This window comes from Oratosquilla oratoria, chromosome 11, assembly GCF_046742065.1.
Source record: "Oratosquilla oratoria isolate Oo_2021 chromosome 11, ASM4674206v1, whole genome shotgun sequence".
NCBI classification, from domain to species: Eukaryota; Metazoa; Arthropoda; class Malacostraca; order Stomatopoda; family Squillidae; genus Oratosquilla; species Oratosquilla oratoria.
The window spans coordinates 15,382,233-15,402,582 of NC_134787.1; the positions used below are offsets into that span (position 1 = coordinate 15,382,233).

A 20,350-nucleotide genomic window follows, 5' to 3' on the forward strand; every position below is an offset into this window, starting at 1 on the left:
AAACCTGCTGCCACTTATAAGTTAAAAGAAATGGGCAGATTTTTGTTGGATTTTTTTCCCTGAAATATACGACACCTAATATCCCAATATATTCAGTATTTTCATATTATGTATGACGCCTGTATACACGCGGTTTATTATGTGGAATTCAATTTCAAAGAATGGTTTCACTGAAAAAATGTGTGCATACACACACACACGCGCACACACATACATATACACACACGCGCGCGCACACACACACACACACACACACATATATATATATATACTAAATACAATAGCATTCAAATTTATGCATTCAGAATGTGACCGATATTAATATGAATTCTTCTGACTACTGTAGCAAAAAGGATAATCGTGTTGGGTAAATCTATTCCAGAGTACACGAACACAACGGTATGCTTGTACCAAATTAGTGACAAAAATAATAAATAAACAAACACTTAAATAAAATGAATAAGTACATCTACGGTACTTTTTCCTGCCTACCAACACGCCTGGCGCCACAGTTGCGCAAAAGTGACACAACACCGGATAAACCTTCTCGGGCAGGAGGCACCTACCTACTACACAATCATATGAAACTAGAGAAACACAAACGTAACCTATTTGATACTATCGGGACATGTGCGACTCCAAACGGCCTTGCCACTATATTGGAAGGAACTGGACAGGTTCTGAGATCGGTGGGAAGGTTAGGGATTGCAAAACGAGTAGTTCTCACCCCCCCCCATCCCTAGAGGGTGGGGGGGAGAACATTTCTAGTTATACAAACCATGCATGAAGTTGACTGCATAGACTTTATGCAGTCAATATCTTACTAATGACACCCCTACGCACCAGTCACACATTATTCTCTTATGAGAGGAGACACAAATAATAAAATAAATAAATTAATAAAGAGAAATAAATTACAAAATTTCATTCCTTCTTTATCGTCTAATACTTTTCCTATTCGGAGCTCTGGTTATCTACGAAATATTAATACTAAAACTACTGATTTGAATTTTTAGTAAACCTATTCTAGTTGAAGTACAGAGGCTGTATCAAACCTCAAGGGTTAATTCGGCCCTGCAGTGGGCCATTATGGGTGAATTCAGCCAATTCATTACAGATATTATAGATTAAATTATCCGGGATTCGAGTTTCAATTCCTTTACTTTTTATTACAACAATTTTCCAAATTTTGGGGATGCAAAATCAGACTGGTGTAGGTGTGGAAAAAGACAAGAAGAAAGAATTCAAAAGAAACACACACGTTACTGTAAAGATTGTGCACCTTGTGGGATGGTATGGAACTATGGTGCCAAAACTGAGATATCTTAAGGAGAGCACACAGTGGCACCATGCAAATCAGTTGTTCGAACCTTTTACACCTAATTAACGACTTTTAACTTGACACATAAAGCTTATCGCCCCAATTTCTGAAAAGGTAATTTTTCTAGGACCCTTGCGGAGGGGGGGAGGGGGAGGAGGAGGAAGAAGAGGTCATCGAAAGCGGCCGAACAAGTCCCGGTGTACGAAGAACTACCTGAGCTCAAGAGGTTGTCGTCGAGGTTTCCGGATCCCAGGCACGGGAGGAATTTGATAGACCTGTGGTGGCAGTGGTGGGTGATGAAGGTGGTCGTAGTGGTAATAGTGTGTCTGAAGGTAGTGGTGGTGGTTAAGAGTGATGATGTAAAGGTGGTGATGAAGATAGTCGTGAAGGTGATGGTGGAAAATGTTGACTATAGAAAACCTAGTACACGTGACGAAACAATCATGTTTGCATGCTCTTACAAAAACCAACCTCCATTTCCTATACAATAGATGATATATATACTCCCGGGAAAACCTAATTAAGTCAGGGGTTGTTCCATAAGTACAAAACGAAAACTAAACCCATATCGGATGCTCCTGGTTTGAGTTACGTAACGGGGAAAGCCATCACCGACATGAACAAGCCCAATCACAGTCACCGCCTTGCCCTCAGCACCACGCATCCACCATTTTCTTATCCTTTTCTGAACAATTACACTACCGAAATACCAATTATATATATATATATATATATATATATATATATATATAAAACCAAGCGTCAAAATTGTGAGTATATCAAACAAATGACATTAATATAGCTACTAACAATAAAATGAGCCTTGTCTCCACAGATCCTACGGATAAAAATATCACACAAAAATAATGGTTATTACATATAAAAAATAATATACAACTAAATAATACACCTAGACTACGAAGACACTGTGTAACAAAATGTAATAAACATACCAGTTTTACCGTGTCAGTCTATGTTCAACAAATCAGTCATGACGACCTATGCAAACAGCGATTTCAACATTTACTGGTAGAAATCAGTTCAGATTTCGACATTTCAGTGGACCACAAAACAAAATCCACAATTAATGTTTACCCGACGATTCTATTCAGTCTTGAAGCGACCTCAAGGGTTCCAAAGAGCAGCAATAAATATCGGAAACATGGCAAACTCGGTCGAGAACAAATGGCCACTCGTCTAGTTATACTTCTCGTCTCTGATGTCTTCTATGGCAAATCACACATTTGGTGGTTCTTGTGTTGCTACGCATACCACTCGCTAGCCTTCGGATGCAGATACCACCTAGTTCTTCCTCCGGATCCTCGGCTAGTTATAACTAGATAGAACTAGTATCAAAACCTACCCCTTCACAACATCAGGATATCCTTGTTAATAAGGTTCAATGACCTGTTATGACAATACTAGTTGTTTACCAATTGCACCGTACGAATTATCCTGTTAACAGGGGCGGTTGGTGCGTCCAACACACGAGCGAGCGCGCACACACACACACACAGAGAGAGAGAGACAGAGAGAGAGAGAGAGAGAGAGAGAGAGAGAGGGAGAGGAGGAGGGAGGGAGAACGGGGGAGGAGGGAAAGGGGGAGAACGGGGGAGGAGGGAGGGAGAACGGGGGAGGAGGGAGGGAGAACGGGAGAAGGAGGGAGGGAGAACAAGGGAAGGAGGGACAACAAGGGAAGGAGGGAGGGGCAAAGGAGGGGGAAGGAGGGAGGGGGAAAGGGGGAAAGAGGGAGGGGGAAAGGGGGAAGGAAAGGGGGAGGGGGTACAGGGGAAGGAGGTAGGGGAAAGGAGGACGGGAGAAAGGGGGAAGGAGAGAAACAGCCAGATCCAAAAATATAACCAAAATAAATAACCACAACACTCAAAAGAAGCGTTCCAAATTCTTGGCGAAACGAAACGAGCACCGCTAAAATAGAGGCCAAACCACACGTCTGGGTCTTTGCATGACCGTCATTCATATTTTACAGACCTCAGCCACCATCGCACGATGCCGCTTTCACACGATCACGGACTTTCAATAACAAAAGACAATCACTTTAATCGCTGCTAATTACCACCAATCAATAAATATGAAGTGTCAATTACAGCAATACTTGAAAAAGCAAGTCCAATTACAAAGGGTACAAAACTACGACTAGTTACTTCCCCATGCATCTCCTTGGTATCAGGTGCAACACCTTAGAGTCGGAGCATCAACCAAAAGAGGAACGAGAATCTATGTTGGCGTTGGTATGGGGGCACCTCCCTTCTTCAGGTCCGGAATTCATACAGAACAGGTCTCAGAATCGGCGTGTGCTGACCAGTGTGCCCACGAATGCTACTGGACTCGTTAGTTGCATCGCAAGAGCCACTCAGGTCTATCTTTCAGTTAACGTGCACAAGTGCTAGTGATGAACACTTTCGCCTGTTCACACGCCTTATCAAAACATCCAAGTAAGTGCATTGATGTTATGACGAACGGAGTTTTTTTAAATAGTTATTTTAGATTTTAAGCTGTCGTTGTGTTGATCGTCTGTAGTTTTACTTTACACAGCCTTGTAACATGTGGTGGCAGTTTTCTTAACGTGGCCATTAGAGAAAACGGGAGATGGTTTAGGGGGTGAGTGTAGGATATATAATTTCAGATGTCTGTTAACTTTGAGACCTGATTTTAATAATAGTTACATCTCGCAAATATTTGTATTCAAAATGTACGATGAAATATTCATTCGATAATTTTAAAATATGCTGGTGAATATCTAATTGAAAGTGTAATGATTTATGAATAGATATAAAATAACGAGCAATTTTATCTATTCTTACAAAATGAATGCACAACTTCAATACTTGTAGTTCCTCAACAACAAACCAGCAGAAAATGATATGCAGTGTGATCGTGTAATTTTTAGTCGAGGAAATTTACAACAGAAAAAATCCATAACATTAAGTGGCATTGTACAACACGGCTTGTCTTTTTATAAAATCTTGTAAATTCCGTAACAGAACCGTATGGTCATGTTATGGGTTTTACAAAAGGTATTTTCAACTCAAACAAACTGACAAAAACATTATTTTCTATTACCATCGAAATCTAGATCTTAAACCTCTTAAGCATCTTAGTTTTAACACTCAAAGCCCGTTAACTGGACAGGTTATCAGTGTCTACATTTCAAACGGGTTTCTTTGTATATACTGTATCCCTATATTTCCGCTAAGTCTGTGATATATATATATATAAAGAGAGAGAGAGAGGGGGGGGTAATGCACGTACTTCTCGAACTACAAATAGCTCTTACCTTGAGCAGATACAATGGGTGACGAGCATAAATGCTGAGTAAGAAAAAATATCTGATACGCACAGAGTTTGTGTCCTAAAACGAACATACTTCGTGTTCATAATGCAAGAACACAGCCAGATCGAGAAAGCTGCCATTTAATGTTCTCTATTGGATAAAATATACATTATTGTTCTGTTATCGTTCATAATAATTATCTTCTATTATGGCAACATCAAATATATTTATGATGAGGAGTATTATGTAATATATTTCTCTTTGGTAGCAAGCCAAACTAGACTGGATTCGAACAATACACACACAAACACACCCCTGCAAAAAGCAAACTGCCCCAAGCAAATTAATTTGTATTCAGTGCACGGTACAATTGCTCTTCCACCTGGTATCAGGGACCAGTACTCGTACTACCAAGGACACAGTGATGCTGCTGTTCTACGACGTCCTGTGCACGTCCTCCCCTGAGCCACCTTTCGCACAAGAACCACTTTGTCCAAGGCTCCTCCTCCTCCCACACCACAAGCATCTCGGGCCAACCAAACTTCATGACTTGCTTTCTGTCACCTCCCACGCCTCGGCCGCAAGTGAAACCAATACAATGCATCTCGCCCGTTCTCCATAGTTTTCCATTCTTGCGCCAATGGCGTCGCACACGTCTAGTGACGGGTGCATTTGACAGACCATTGTCTCTGGTTGCTGTCATCCATTTTCCCACTTAAATTTCTGCTCACAATGACGTGAGTTCTACTTAATGTTCTGTGAATGGTAACCATTCCCGTTACTTCAAATCTAAATTTTTATTCATCTATACACCAAAGATTTCTTCCCAAACAAATCTATTCCTCCCAATTTAGGGACAGTTCCCTTGCTGAACAAAGCAGCCTTGGACTAGCTAGAATATAATATGTAGAGGATACCACCGGACCAAAGACGCAATTAAAATAAATATTAACAAAATAAAGTGGAGATTTTCTGTGTTGAAGAAGCAACACAGCGAGATAATTCACATACATTTTGATTAACACAAAAACACCTGGAATACCTCTGGAATGCAAATACTCAACAAACCTGTTCAGTCCAAGGACAGGCTTGCTTTAATTGCCCCTAACCTGAGTAGGGTGACGGGAAACAGGGATGCCCCTTGATGAGATGCTATGAGTGGAAGGACATCTGATGGATTGTGGGATGGGCGTAGTTTGGGTGTACAACTCGACTCAGACACCTCTCCTTTATATGGCACCTAGGTATATGTGCAAGCATGCGTGCGTACATTCCGATTGGCAACAGATACCCAACCCTCGCCCTGTACTGAAGGAACCCTGGCCCACCACTTATACAATGAACACCTACCTCCCCACCCCCACCCACCTCTGTAGATACGCACCACGACCTACGCGCACCCTTTACATCCGACACCCACACCATCCCGAATGCGTCACATTCTGAGACTCAACCTTCTCTTGACTCATTCTGTGCCCCCACGTAATATGGATATATTGGGTATTGGTGTCAACGTCCAAACATCATTTCCCTGAAACGCCGTAAATACACCCAGACTGTAAAAATCGATTCCTGGGTGGAAAATCTTGTTCTGGGGCTTATGTTACTTCGACTCACAACTGCATTGAGGTCCTTCGGAACAATGTAGACCAATCATACAACCTAATGTACGACGACTAGGATCAAACTCCTGTACATGAGACGAGATGAATATGTTATTCACTCGCCCATCACTACCCCTGATAATTAATTAGTCGTTTAAATAAATGATTACCCGCAACTCTTTGATATTGTTCTTGATATAATGCTGATAATTTTATTCAATTTTAAGCTTAAACCTCGATAAAAGAAAAGTAGAATTCTACCCTAAAAAGTGAAAATACCGTACTCCGTTAATACCATCCTCTTACCTCCTAAGAAGCTCAGCTCCCCATCCCTGCAATGCTCCCCTTCGAAGAATTCAAATAAACCGCGCCGCTCTCCGTGACGTCACAAACCCAACGGCTTCCTTACTCACTCCTCGGTACCTGCAGTGTCCGCCTTTGTACCATAAGCTCTTAAATTCAAGCAAGGACACGATGCAAGTAGCATTACTCATCTGTTGCGCACTTCGTTCTTATCACATATAACGACAATCACTACCCAAAAAAAAAAAAAAAAAAAAAAAAAAAATGCTGATTCACCTGACCCAATCATGAAACCATGACTACTGCTTATGTACGACACCCAAGCACGACCATGCATGATATATTTATACAAGTTTTCATTTCCCCTTAGACTGACCGTTGCCTAGTTATTTCATTTGTCTCCATAACACCCCATCGCTAGCAAAGAAGTCATCATAGTAATACACTGCTGTTTAAAATAGAATCCACGAGGAACTGGTCCCAGTCTGGGCACCTTAACCTGCAGGTTAATAGGCTGGGGTTCCTCGACCTCCATGGTTAACGGAGGTCACTGACCTTGGACCCCACGTTCTCAATTAATTTCATTGAGGACCTGGGAAGACCCAGCAGAACCTTACCGCAGATCTGAGACGCGGTCACATGCGTGAGACCCGATGGGTTCAGGGTAACCTTGAGAAAAGAGGATGCTCTCCATATGAAGTGGTGATCCTTAACGTCAGGAGAGAGACGATGCTAAAGTGAGGACGAGCTGGGAGTAGGAAAAGGGTTGATGATGATGATGATAACCGTTATCTTCATCATGTTCAGGACCAGAAAGAAGATAAGGGGGATCCTTAGGATAAAAGGTCAGCCCCACAACACAAGGCACCAATCCCTTGGGAGACAAAATATATAAGGCGTGCCACCGTGATGAAGTGGTTAAACAAACCGTATACTTAACCATGTTCTGGCCAAGACACCTATTGATTTTATTCACCTGAACGGCCTCAAATCAAAGATTAATCTCCAAGCAGGCAACCACACTCACACGGGGATACAACACATGTTAAAAGAGAAAGAGACAGAGAGAGAACGAGGGAGGGGTCGGCCTTAGGACAAGGACTCTACGGCCACACTTACTCAATTGCCTGCAGGATAGACGAGGCCCTACGTGTTCTAGTCATGCTGGCGATGTTCTCTCATGGCCCTTCCGAAGTCACGTTAAATCACCGCGCCCTAGCCAGCACGTCTTCGCTGGCCTTGCGCGGGCACCTTCTTCAGCGCCTACTTCGGTAGCGCTGGTTAAGTTCTTACAATCGAAGTCTTTTCTACCACTGTCACCGTTCTCCGTCTCTTCAGCACAACCGGACACTAGTTGTGTTCACATTTCAAAACACCAGTTCTCACGAAGTCAGCGTGTGTAAATACAACACCTTGTCATTTACAACACAACACTAACAATACTCCATAACACGATCAGTGTAAAAACATAAAATCAGTCTAGTTTTCAGCACTTGAAATTATCTTCAGGTATGCCAGAAACGCGTTGTCTAATATAAAAACTAAAACATAAGCACCACTTTGTGTCTTAGCCTCAATGCAGTGTCCTATGCACAGAATCACCGCTAACTGTTTGCAAGCTTCAAATCAAGTCTTCACTTGACATAAAAACACTTCACATACTTGGCAACACACCAACGCCGAACAGTTATTTCTCGGTTGCAAGTAAATATCACAAATACTCGTGAACTGTTAAGACAAAATCTGCATAAAATACAAGGGGATCATCAGGATTTGGCATATCTAATCTAAAATGTACACACCATTTTATAACATCGCGCGCGCGCGCGTACCAAAATGAATATACTTAATTTAACCTCAAACAGTTTGTCAACTAAATCCTCAGCGTTGATCACCCTCTCATTATCTTAAAGGTCAACCACCATGTCACACACCGGGAAATTGATAAAATTTATATACTAAAATAATGAGTGACTTTATTTTTAATTTTTGCAACGTTGTATGCATGCACCCCTCGTTTCCTTTAATTAACGAAAACACACAATACTCTTTAAGATTCCTACTGAAAAAGACCGCCATCATAAACGTTTACCATACTCCTTTAATATCAACGTATCCGCCCCGTCTGTTTTAGTCTGCCTATGCATTTGTTTGCAAATTGCGACCTTGCCATGTCTCCTCAAGACCTGACCGCTCTTGATGTTCGCCGAAAACTTGGCGAAAGTTTATTTTCGTTCCGGTCAATCTATTACGTATGACTGCCGCCTGTACGCGTCACAGTTTTTTGCACACCACCACCACCACGTTTGTTCACTTCTACTCCAGCTGCAGTGACTCACTCTCAAAGGCACTTGTGCACCTATTAAGACAATGTGCGACGAAAGTAAAACTCCGCTAAATGTGAGTCTTGACAGTATTTTGTTGGACATCCTATCAACAACTGTCATGGACGCAATGAATACTCCCCTCCTTGCCCCATCCCACATATCAAATGTGAGGACAGGGATCGTCTACACATTTAAAATTATATTGGACGATAATAAATATGGGTAAAACAACACGAACACGAACACAAATAAATTAATATTTCTACCATATTGCACCTAGCATTCAAAACATTGACACACCGGAGAACTAGGATCCCATTCCGTTAATTCACCAACTAGCGTCGGTCCCCCACGGCGAGCGTGCATATTAATATGATGTAACATAAAACCACACGAATTTAAACAATCTGCCAGCATGCAAAACCACATGCATGACCCCGATCTCTCCTAGGTACGGGGTGTGCGTGCAGCCACGCCGCTTGGCAGCCGAACAGCCACGCATGCAGTCAGCTTTACCTATCACAGGTCTCTTTCTATATACAGGCTGCTGTTCTAGTGTTTCAAAGAATTGCTTCGTAATTATCATGCCGGCTGTATATATTTCCTTTTAAAACATACTTTTCATTAATTATAATTATCCAACTCCAATGACTACCTCAACCACTAAAATTGCCCGTCATGTAATTGACGATATTAGATCAATCTTTACCAAGCCGGGCGGCAGCTATAATAATAGTACGTGACAGAAGAAGCAAGTTATAAATTCGCTACCACAAGCATGATAATGAAGTGATAAAACAGCCAGAGCGAAATAATAAGTGATATCTTCTACGGAGAAAGAAGTTAACTGTCAAGACGACCTTCTGGTGCTAACCCAACGCTTGCGTGGTTGCTCGGTCTTCTGACAACCACTGAGCGGGATCTTGATAATGTCAACCCTTTTCGGTTGACATGGAGTTGATGAAATAAAAGTTTGTAGACGTGACATAGGATTGTCACATTCGTGCGACTCATGGAAATAGTTGAGAGTGGCATGTGTTCAGTGATGAACTATTAATGCCCTCTTGGTATTAATAACCCGACTCGATTACTTGCAAAAGTCAAACTACATTGGGTAGGTGTGCGTGGCTGGTGCAGCACTGTTTCAGCGTGCTGAGACCCGTGCACCGCACGTGCTGCGTCACATCGAGAGACGGGAAGCACGTGTTCAGACCAACGCGGTGACAATCACGATCCTTCCTCGAAACTTATACAAATTCCCGTAAAACTTACACGTTCATCATGCATTGAAAGAAACCATCCCCCGTTACACTTATCATGTAACACACATCAATCTTCCAACGCGTGTGCCATGTTAACCTTGACTAACCACAAATTGAATGTCAACACTACTTGATTTCACCCACAGAATCCCTCTGCCAGCCCCACCTTTCAGACCACCTTATTCGCAACTCCCTTGCGTTTCTTTTACAGGAAACATGGTACCCGCATGACCCCAAACTCATTCTTACTTCTTCCTTTGTCAAGATGACCATCGTGCGCGCGTGCGCACCCGTGGCGCTACATTGGACTCCGCCCCGTCCCCGTGACTCACCATCATTACCACCCGCTCTACCAGTGTAACTCCCGCGCGCGGGCTTTCGTTTGCACGCTTGCTCTGCCTGGTTACTGTTTGAGTTCCAAAGATCGATTTCTAGGTCACTTCGGTAAGGCTCTGACGGAAGCCACACCCCCGACCACCCATCCACTCCCCTCAATGACGAGGCTGGCTACGCCACATAATAATCTTAAAACATTGCGTGTGTGTGTGTGTTTTATACGGGTGGGGGAGGGAATGAATGAGAATGGAGGAAAACTGTAGAATTATTGTGGAGACAGGTTATGGTAATGTTTGGCCACGGCTGATGTAGCTATGACCACAAGTATTCTCATTCAGTCTAGGTTCATTCTTACCATATCAACTATGAGGATACTTCAACATATGTAATACGCATGAAGTCATCACTGGGTATTATCATTTTAGAACGAGGTGTGTGTGGTGGTAGGTCAGTGTCAAAAGGCGCCGTTTATATCTTGGAAAGCGGCAAGTGTCCACGAAGTGGACGTTCTGTATATAATCGATGACGGGCCTTATCGCCCCTCGGTGACAGGTAGACTCGCCAGTAACAGACCATGTACCCTGCAGAGCATGCAGACCTGGAACTTGCACTGCGTTAATACTTTTAGACTAGTGATGACGTTTTAGTATTATTATAATCAACACCAGATCAAATGATAAATATGACGAGTGGCCTACGAATTCACGTAGAATTCTAGACTATTCTTATACATTTGAAAATTTTCATTTCACTTGACATTAGATATTCAGTTGAGAACGTCCGTAAGAGGCTGCATACAACCTCAGGGCAAGTGAGCTTACAGGATTGCAGGTGCATAAATGAGCATTTGCTAACGTTGGCCAAGTTGGAATCATTCTCCCAGTTATGTCAACCCTAAGATCATTCGCTACTGCCACCTCAAGGTGAGCGCTGTCAACTTCAACTTTCCACCTGCCAGCCAACACAAACGTTTGCCAACACGTAAAAAAAAAATGTAAATTCACTTGATGAGCAACACTAAAGGCACGGAGAGATCGCCATTATTCTTGGTCATATCCTAAGCGTGTATATTGTTCCGACTACCTTCGACTGTCTCTCATTATCCATCGATCATATTTTACGTAAACCGTTAACATATGTATTAATCTATAACCACTATATCCATACACAGTGTGGTTAATTCAGACTTCTTGCCGTTTGTTTTGATCTAGATCATTACAACCCGTACATAATCATATATATTAGATTTCAAGTCCGACTTCCAATCGGCTTGATTCTGTCAGGCAACTCGAGCGTTGTTGAATCAGAGGGGCCCTCACCGGCTGTTGGACTCGCCTCAGACTTCCCACAGGATTATCCACGCTGGACGTAATATTATGTTCCTTTGTGTGCAGACTGCAAACCATAATGACACTTCAGCAGTAAAGGAATCTGATTTTTGTTCCACCCTTCCACCTATTCCTGCAATACCATCTACAATTATAACCCATAGTCATTTCCAGTTCTGGAGTCTATACATATCAACAATATGAACAAGCCACTTGTTGCTGCCATGGCAACTGTCAACACTTTCTGCTACTAACTCCTCTCTGGGTTGCTTTAACATCAGCATCTTCGGGCGTGAGGGATCGCGTGAGACCTTTGTCCGTCGACGCGTGTTTTACTCAACGCCGACACTTTTTTTCCCGTGAGTCGACTGCATTCTTCCGTGGCCGCCAGTTCATCGGTTAGCAGGACACCGCAGGAATGCAGATGACTCATGGAAAACCCGGATGACGTCTACGAACACTAATGACCGACCCCACGGGCAGGTTTAACGGTTCCATTATCTACTCACTTCCTGATGTAACAGCATTTAATGTCTACTTCGACACAATTACTATGTGCATTATCTTAAAAGCGATGTGATACCTCCATCCGCGTTCTCCCACAGCGTTGGTAGGCTGTGTGGATTAACCCCTAAGAGATAAAACGCTAAGGAGCTTTTGACTGCCTTTTCAGCCGAAGACGCACTCTAAGTCAACATAGGGCACTACAACCTCTAAACCCACAATCCGTTACTCCAGAAGAGGCAGGGATACCACAATTTATCGTCATACAACGACTCAAACTCCAAAGTTCGAATGCCATTAAAAGGAATACCACGATTGACACGTTTTATATGCTCCACTGAGTATGTAAAATTAATTCCTCTCCGGCAGGTCTCTTCCCTGTCTTTGGGTGACGTGATGTTTTCTGAACAATATTCTATATGCCACAGTATTTGAGGTTAAGGTTACTGCCGAGGTTCCCAAGTCGGGGGAGGGAGACCTGTTCGTAAAGAATTCCATTATTGCACTGAGCACACACAACATAGCTGTTATGAGCGTTGGAAGTCAACTAAGAACTTTGGTGGATGCGGGCCATTTCTCCATCTCTCAGCCCAGTCAATATTCTGATCAGTATTCACACCAAACGTTCTTCCCAGTTCGCTGAGACTCGTTCTCGGACCAACTCATTCTTCCGAGAACTTCCCAATTAAAAACATGACAACAGATCTAAACTTAGTTGTCCACTGTCTCAATAATTCTTGTTATACCAATCTCTCCAGATCCTCGCAAACTTTTTACGCGATCATCAAAATATATCCGCAATCGCAGTCAGTCCAGCCCAACTTTCAAAGTCAAGGTTATATAAGTCTTGTACCATCGCTGCCCACGCAAACAGCGACTGCAAGCCTGCAACACAGCCCCAACATCGCAGACCAATTATATAACCCGTGAACCTGCTTGTATTCACGCCATCATTCTCATCCACTGCCCTCATATACATCTCATACACCCTACACCACATCTCCCTCGTTTTCATCATTGGCGACACTGACAGGTTTGGCTGTCCTCATCATATTTCCCCCTGTTGCTGACATCATACACACTCCAACAAACAAGAGCAACCTAGCTCGGTGCTATTGAATCTTCACCTTCGCCATTTCAGTGCCGAACCTATGCGTCATCTTTAATTAAACAACATAGCTCGAAGTGTCAGCTTCATCTTCAAGCGTGCAACACACACACCTTCGCAATTTGTTTGCCCAAGCTAACTTCATTACCGCTACTCCTAAACGTTAACCCCTTACGTGGCGTGTGGCACTTTTTATTGTTTACTGGCTACCACCAGATTTGATTTATTTCCCTCCGTAGCACACGTACAGTAACGAAGAAACGACCAACTCGACTAATAACTTCAGTAGCGAATGGGACTTTCTTTTACCATGGGTACTAGGACTATGTTTCATTCCCGTGCTCTTTTGATAGCAAAGCCGTTAACATTCAAAATATAATACTTGAATCAGAACACAATCTCTCGTGACCTTAAAAACCGCCACAGATATAACCAAATAATCAACACCCACATTAAAACGTTGACCCTTCTCCGGACAAATATCGCATCTACCACCCCGTGACGTCATCTCTGACGCCTCGGCCTCGTTCCTTTGTGACGTCATCAACTCCCCTCGCACCATACTGCTGGCCCCGTACCCTGTCATGTGAGCCCAGCTGCAGCCCTTCAACTAGACACGAATTCAAAATGGGCTTTGAAAAAAGGTAGCTTGTCCGTTTGTGCTTTGGCGCTTACTTGAAACAGCTCTTAAATGATTCTTCACGTTCCCCCGCCTATCTGAATAAATTATCGCTTTTATCAGTTAACGATTATATAAATCTTAATGGAACCATAGCAGCATTCACTCTTCCTAAGTAAACGTCACTACATGCAGTTCCCTTTGGTAAGGCGTGAGATTGTCTAAAAGGATAGAAGCGCTGATGCCAATACATATCCCTCAAACTGAGCGAGAACGCTTTGGCATGTGTACCTCATTTCCTCCCCTGCCACACAGCAGGAGGCGCTATAGTGACGCACACTTCTTGGTTGTTTCATCAAAACCCCAAGACTGTCTCTTGCTCATCTCCCACGCGTGGGTTTTGCTGGCAGAGGCACAGCCGTACCACGCCAGGCACGAGACGGTGGTTTCAAAACCCGCCTTGTGCCAACCGCCAAGCAGCCAGCCATGCACACCAATCGTGCAAAAACCAATATCTTTTTCGATTTAGTATTAACACAGAACTTTGTTTATGCATGGCATTTACAGAAAGCCTTGCATTTTCTGTGCATCTTCAGGGCAAAGCAGGCAGAGTGCCAGTTAGGAAGTGGTTACTGAATGTTGGCACTTCTTGTTGGCCCTACACACATGACTGGCACCTCCAAAGTAAGTGCACTGAACAAACGAACTAAACTGGCACCTTAAATTGACACATAGTACCTATTTCTCCGCAGTCCATGAAAATATATAAACAATTGATATATAAACTATAAACATCGCTATCTTTCCACAAGCTTTCGTATTCTCAAACTATGTCAACTCTAAAAGAACCTGTTACAACTTTTAAAAAATGTCAAGTTTAGTGGAAACAGGTATAATAAAATCTATTCTTAGTCTTATCACAATTCGTAACACCTATATAGGTCAAGTCGCCCCGTACCGGAGAAATCCTTCGAGTCAACACCATCACTTTAATAAGAACTTGTTATCACAACTTAGGGTTCGGGAGAGTACCAACCAGCCAGCCATAGGAATCAAGCAGTTGCAATAAAAATAATTTCACTACGTCATGCAAAACAAGTCACGAGTAAATCATATAGGTTTTACAGGCCACAACTGAGGAAAGCGTCACAAAAGGCAGAACACTTGTCACGAAACCATCCAATGACTTCCTTCTTGACAGGGATGGAATGTGGCACAAAACACAAAATGCCAAGTCAGAATTTCAGTGACTACGTTAATAGTACTTTCAACGACACTTGCCAAAGCAATAGAACATATAAACTATTCCGAATTCAGGGATGGAAGTCCAGATTATCACTTTCATTCAGCTGGCTAGCATGAAATAGATTATATCAACACAGGAAAACCGCTAGCTGATACTCCAACAGTAAATTCAAAACACTACAGCAGAATAAGTTCGCCAGAATCCGATACACTCACTCGTACCGTATACACGACGTTATTCACTTGCAATTTTAGGTGCGTGATAGGGAACACGACACACTTAACTATACATATTACTCATATAAGCGAGTTCTCTAGTATCCCACCCCCTCCGCAACTACAGCACCAACATCCGCCAACAAGTGGAGCGTCAGGCTACCCGCAGCAACAGTATTCAAACAGATTCGAACACATTTAGGCCACAAAGGGTCCACAACATCTCTTCTCGACATTAACTACATTTAGTTTGATAAAGCAAGGTACTTTTCAGCACCGAACGCACACTGTTCACTTGGTCAGAGTACAAAAGCGATAGAGTAAAATAGAGCCGTATGTACTCACTCTCAACTTTACTACACTGAGCTACGCGCCACTGCCAGACGACGACAGCGCCTCCCAGCGGTAAACTTCGGTACAACATCCCCGTTCCTCCGCAGCATCAACATCCATTCGAACATCACGAAGCATAGTGAATCATCATTCGTAAACAAATTTTAAGTTACTACAACTTCATTCCTAAATTTATCGGGCGCCATTCAATTCATATAACGGCTATGTATTGAGAGTTCGTATTCCACTGAATGCCAGGGCGACAGTTGCCAGTTTCTTTTATTGAAGCCAAATAACTACTAGCGCAGGGTTTCGTCGCATGATCAGAGAGAGTTTAGGGTGAAAACCAGCAACCCGTACTACCTATCAGACAATAAAAACACGATCAAGATATGGTGCAAGCTTCACTAAGACCAGTTAGGCTCCGTGTGTCGAAACAGCGGAAAGGAGGGAGGGGGAAGGAGGCTGGGAGAAATAGAGGGACGAGCGTGGCCGTGCTTAAAATGCATGCTGATGAATCCAACTGGTTACAGCAAGATAACTCGCCACAGGCTATCGTTCACCCCGCCACCCCAACTGTAACGACCACACCTGAAGGACCACGGTAACAACTTCTTGACACACACAAAATGACAGATCCCAATTGTGAAGAGAATTGAGCTTAAGCAGCCCTAGTCTGTCCAAGGAACCTTGAATGTTTACGGAAGTGTAAACATGTTAAATATTTCGTACACAATGTTAACGCGTCACCCAAGGCCGACCGCCACAAGCCTCCTGATGCTTACGTTGCGTTCGCAATTCAATTGCAACTTAATAATCACTCTTGGCACGCACACTATTAACATGTCCATAAGAAGGTTGAGTACAGTCCGGGCGTGTACGTGCATGCGTGCACATTCACACAATGAATCATAATTATTCAATCACACGTTTCTTATGGTTTAACAAAACACAATTTCGCCCGAGTGAAAAATCGTATTTCACGGGCTTAAGCCATCACGCCTTAAATCCCTTATGTACTTTCGATATTTCGTTCTAACACCAAATAATCCTTTTCCTACCGGATGACAGGATTCCTCATATTCGTGCCGCCTCCGTACCACCTAATCAGCGAATAAGGTACAGCCCACCGCGCTGATCAACTTCCATACCTGTTAGTACTTATCTCTCCATTATGAGTGCCGTCAGGTTATCTACCTCTCCATGGCAACCCCTCGGCGACAGATTAATAAAAAAGTAAGCCTATCATATGTCGAAACTTGTGATAAATTTTCAAAACTGCTAGGATTAAATCTAAGCAAGAATTGGGAAGCTCATCAAGGTATCAATGTAGGCGGGATGGGGAAGGTGAACCCAAACACACGTCAGCCAAACGAAAGAGAGAGAGAGAAAGGGGGGGGGGCTGTTCCTGACCACCGGACAAACATGCTCCTGAATTGTAATGAGCTGAGTATATCAACACGATCTTGGAAAACACGGGAGAGATCCATCCATCCATGAGCGGGGCGAGGGATGCCACAAACTTCTTTACAACTTTACTCGAAGGAAAAAATAGTTTACACAACTCTTGGTATTTGTACCATACTCCTTACCCCCACCATTATGGGTTGGAGCGTTTTTAAGAGGTCGTGTTATACAATTCATTTTTTTTAAATCAAATATTCAATGCCCCGAAACAATAAAATGAAATATAATAAATCAACGAAAGTTTAGTCTGTATCCGGTGCGGGCGCGACTTTACATGGACATTTTACACAGCACTAAGACCACCACGCCCAAACTCAAGCACTTCACCACTTAACCCAACATGAAAAAACTGTGCACTGAACCAAAGGCGATATTTAACCGAAGCATAATATCTAACCCAAAACAATCGGTACTGATCACACATTGATATTTTATTGATCTATTAATTTGTTTACTTGAGTCCTTGGCTGCTTTAAGAATTTGAGGTAAGATATGGACACTTTCCCCCAGAGGAGAATGATAGAGAGAGAAAACAAACATAATAAATCTTGAGTAGGCATAAGGTCATACTTTCCTGTTCCTATTATTATTTATTCTTTTTTTTTCAGATATCAATCAGACATTCATGAACCCCTGAAGCCGACCCATAGAAATCTTGGTCAATTACAAGCATCTTGGAATGATAAAAATCTTAATAACAGTAACTGTGAAACAACTAAGAAGTAGGAAAAATCTACAATTCAACACGGTCGACATATTCTCCACATCAGTTAACTTTCCCCTAAATCTGATAACTTGTCAAAGGTTACTTCGATTTGACCCTCTACCCGTCACTTGGGGTTTACCAGTCTGGTGGCACCAGCACAATCTGGTTCAACTGTACGGATCCCCCTACCAGGGAGAAAGATAATATATATATATATATATATATATATATATATATATATATATATATATATATATATATATATATATATATATATATATATATAAAGATAAAGAAGAAGGAAGATGAAAAAGAAGTCAATCAAGAGGAAGTGGGAAAAATAATAACGAGAGAGAGGCTGCTACTGATGATGAGGTAGAGGAAGATGATGAAAGGAAGATGATGAGAAAGAGGAGGAAGAAAGGGGGCATCATCAAATGCAAACATCCACGTGAATGACAGCCGACACAGCTCGCTTTACATCCATTCGAATACCAAAGACAATTGCGATCTGTTTGTCCGTTGTCGATCGACGGGCAAAAGATGAGAACTCGTGACTATATTTAAACCGCTTCGTTTCAAGGTCAAAAAGGCGCGGCGCACACACAGACACACACACAAAAAGATAATCACTATAAAATGGCCCATTTTTTATATTCATATCCTGATGACCGATGACATGTCTGGAGATAGTTGACTTTCTCATGTGATTTATTATCTGTTGCCAACCTCGATTTTCCTTAAACGGTTCCCGCTCATATTAACATTAATTTCTTTTACCCATGCAAGGAACTAGGAAACGATGTGAAGATGAAGGATTTTTTTTCAGGAAAATGATCGACTGGCTCTCTTTATACAAGATAATGATTTTGTGAATTCACCATTCAAGACGCATTTCAGTCAGCAATAAGACTAATACAGATGTGAATCATAATGGCACACCCTAACAGATAAAGAAATACATTTATCGGGCACTATCTTATCAAATGATAACGTGAGAATAATCACGTTTGGACAAGTGAAAAATGAAGTACTGGTCAGCCTTGCCAAGCCTTTCCCATCTGGTGGTACAAGTTTCAATAAAAGGTCACTTTAAATTAATTAATATCACATGTCACACCTGAATTTTGCTTCTGTATACGCGCACAGGCTAGCAGACTACACACACACACACACACACACATCTTTTCACTGTCATGGTCTTATAATGTTATAATCTTGTAGGTTGTATATTTTCAGCAGTAATGCTGCTATACCCAATAAACCTAATGTTATTATTATCACACTACACATACAGAGCCTTATCCATACATCATGCCATATATGAGCTCTGAGCTCCAATCCGGGAGGGTAATATGTCGATCACGAATACAATACGCTATCCAATAGTGTTAAATCACACACTCACACAGTTTGGTCCATGGAAACACACAGACGGAGATCACATGCATAGCTCTGATGTATATTTGAACTGGGTAAATACACTCAGGCCTTCCTTTAATTACAATTCAGGCCGAAATGAATGTTCGCGGACAACGAAGTTCAAGGTTCGCTCGTGTCGTAGGAATTCAGACATTCAGCGAAGCGTCTTGTCGTACAGCTGTTGCAGTGACCTACAAGTCACTTAAAGTTTGTTTATTTTAGTTGTAGAGGACTGAGGACCTACACTAAGTCCCAAATCTTGTTTTCAAATGAATCACTATATTTTTCATAGTGAACTCAAAATACCCTGGATGAGATTCACCATTATGTAGATTTGTAATTTTTGTGTGCAAGTAGGCATGTTTGTGTGTGATGTATTTATCAATATTCAAGTTATCTTCTAGACGACCCTCTTCCATTTTTTTGGCTATCATCAGATTAATAATGGGTGTGTATGTATCCTTTCATTCCATCGCTATAAACTATTTCCATTGCGGTGTATGGCAACTACACGTACTCGATGTCACATTCCTCAATTTAAATTCGAGTTTATATCGGGCCCATTGAGATGATCGTTTTGTACCATATTGGATCGGTCGGGAGTTTATTGGCGATTGTCCTGGTAACTAAATTTCGGGTAACTGCACCATCGTTTTCTTTCCAATTCTCATCAAACAAGTCATCCGCTTCGTTTTTTCCCACTTTCTCTGAATACTCTATAGATTCTAAAGGTGCGGAATTTCCCTGTATATCTCAATAATTTCGCCTCAAAACCGTCGCTCTTATTCAGTGGTGCATCTGGTGCTCAGTGTGAAAGACATGTTTAACGTACGCGGTCGAGTGCGGTACTAAGAGATGTGGCCTGAAAGGCCGCCTCATGTGCCCACACACGCTCAAACTGGCCTGAACATTACGTTGGCCGGACAGGCCGCCTGGGCGTGTATGGGGCCCTTTAGA

General features: G+C 42.3%; 1 protein-coding gene across 9 annotated transcripts in view; it reads right to left on the reverse strand.

Annotated features, from left to right (window-relative positions):
• The window catches only part of LOC143029613 (uncharacterized), a 163,145-nt gene that overhangs the window by 49,663 nt on the left and 93,132 nt on the right, over positions 1 to 20,350 (reverse strand). The window contains exon 1 of one of the 9 annotated variants that reach the window (XM_076192359.1): positions 16,860 to 16,942. The exons of 6 other annotated variants lie outside the window; for them this stretch is intronic. In XM_076192359.1, coding sequence (XP_076048474.1) covers positions 16,860 to 16,879 — 20 coding nt within the window. In that variant the 5' untranslated portion in view covers positions 16,880 to 16,942. Of the gene's footprint in view, positions 1 to 4,616; positions 4,655 to 7,639; positions 8,264 to 16,859; positions 16,943 to 20,350 lie in introns of those variants that run through there. 2 more of the 9 variants (XM_076192357.1, XM_076192358.1) reach the window with 2 other exon arrangements.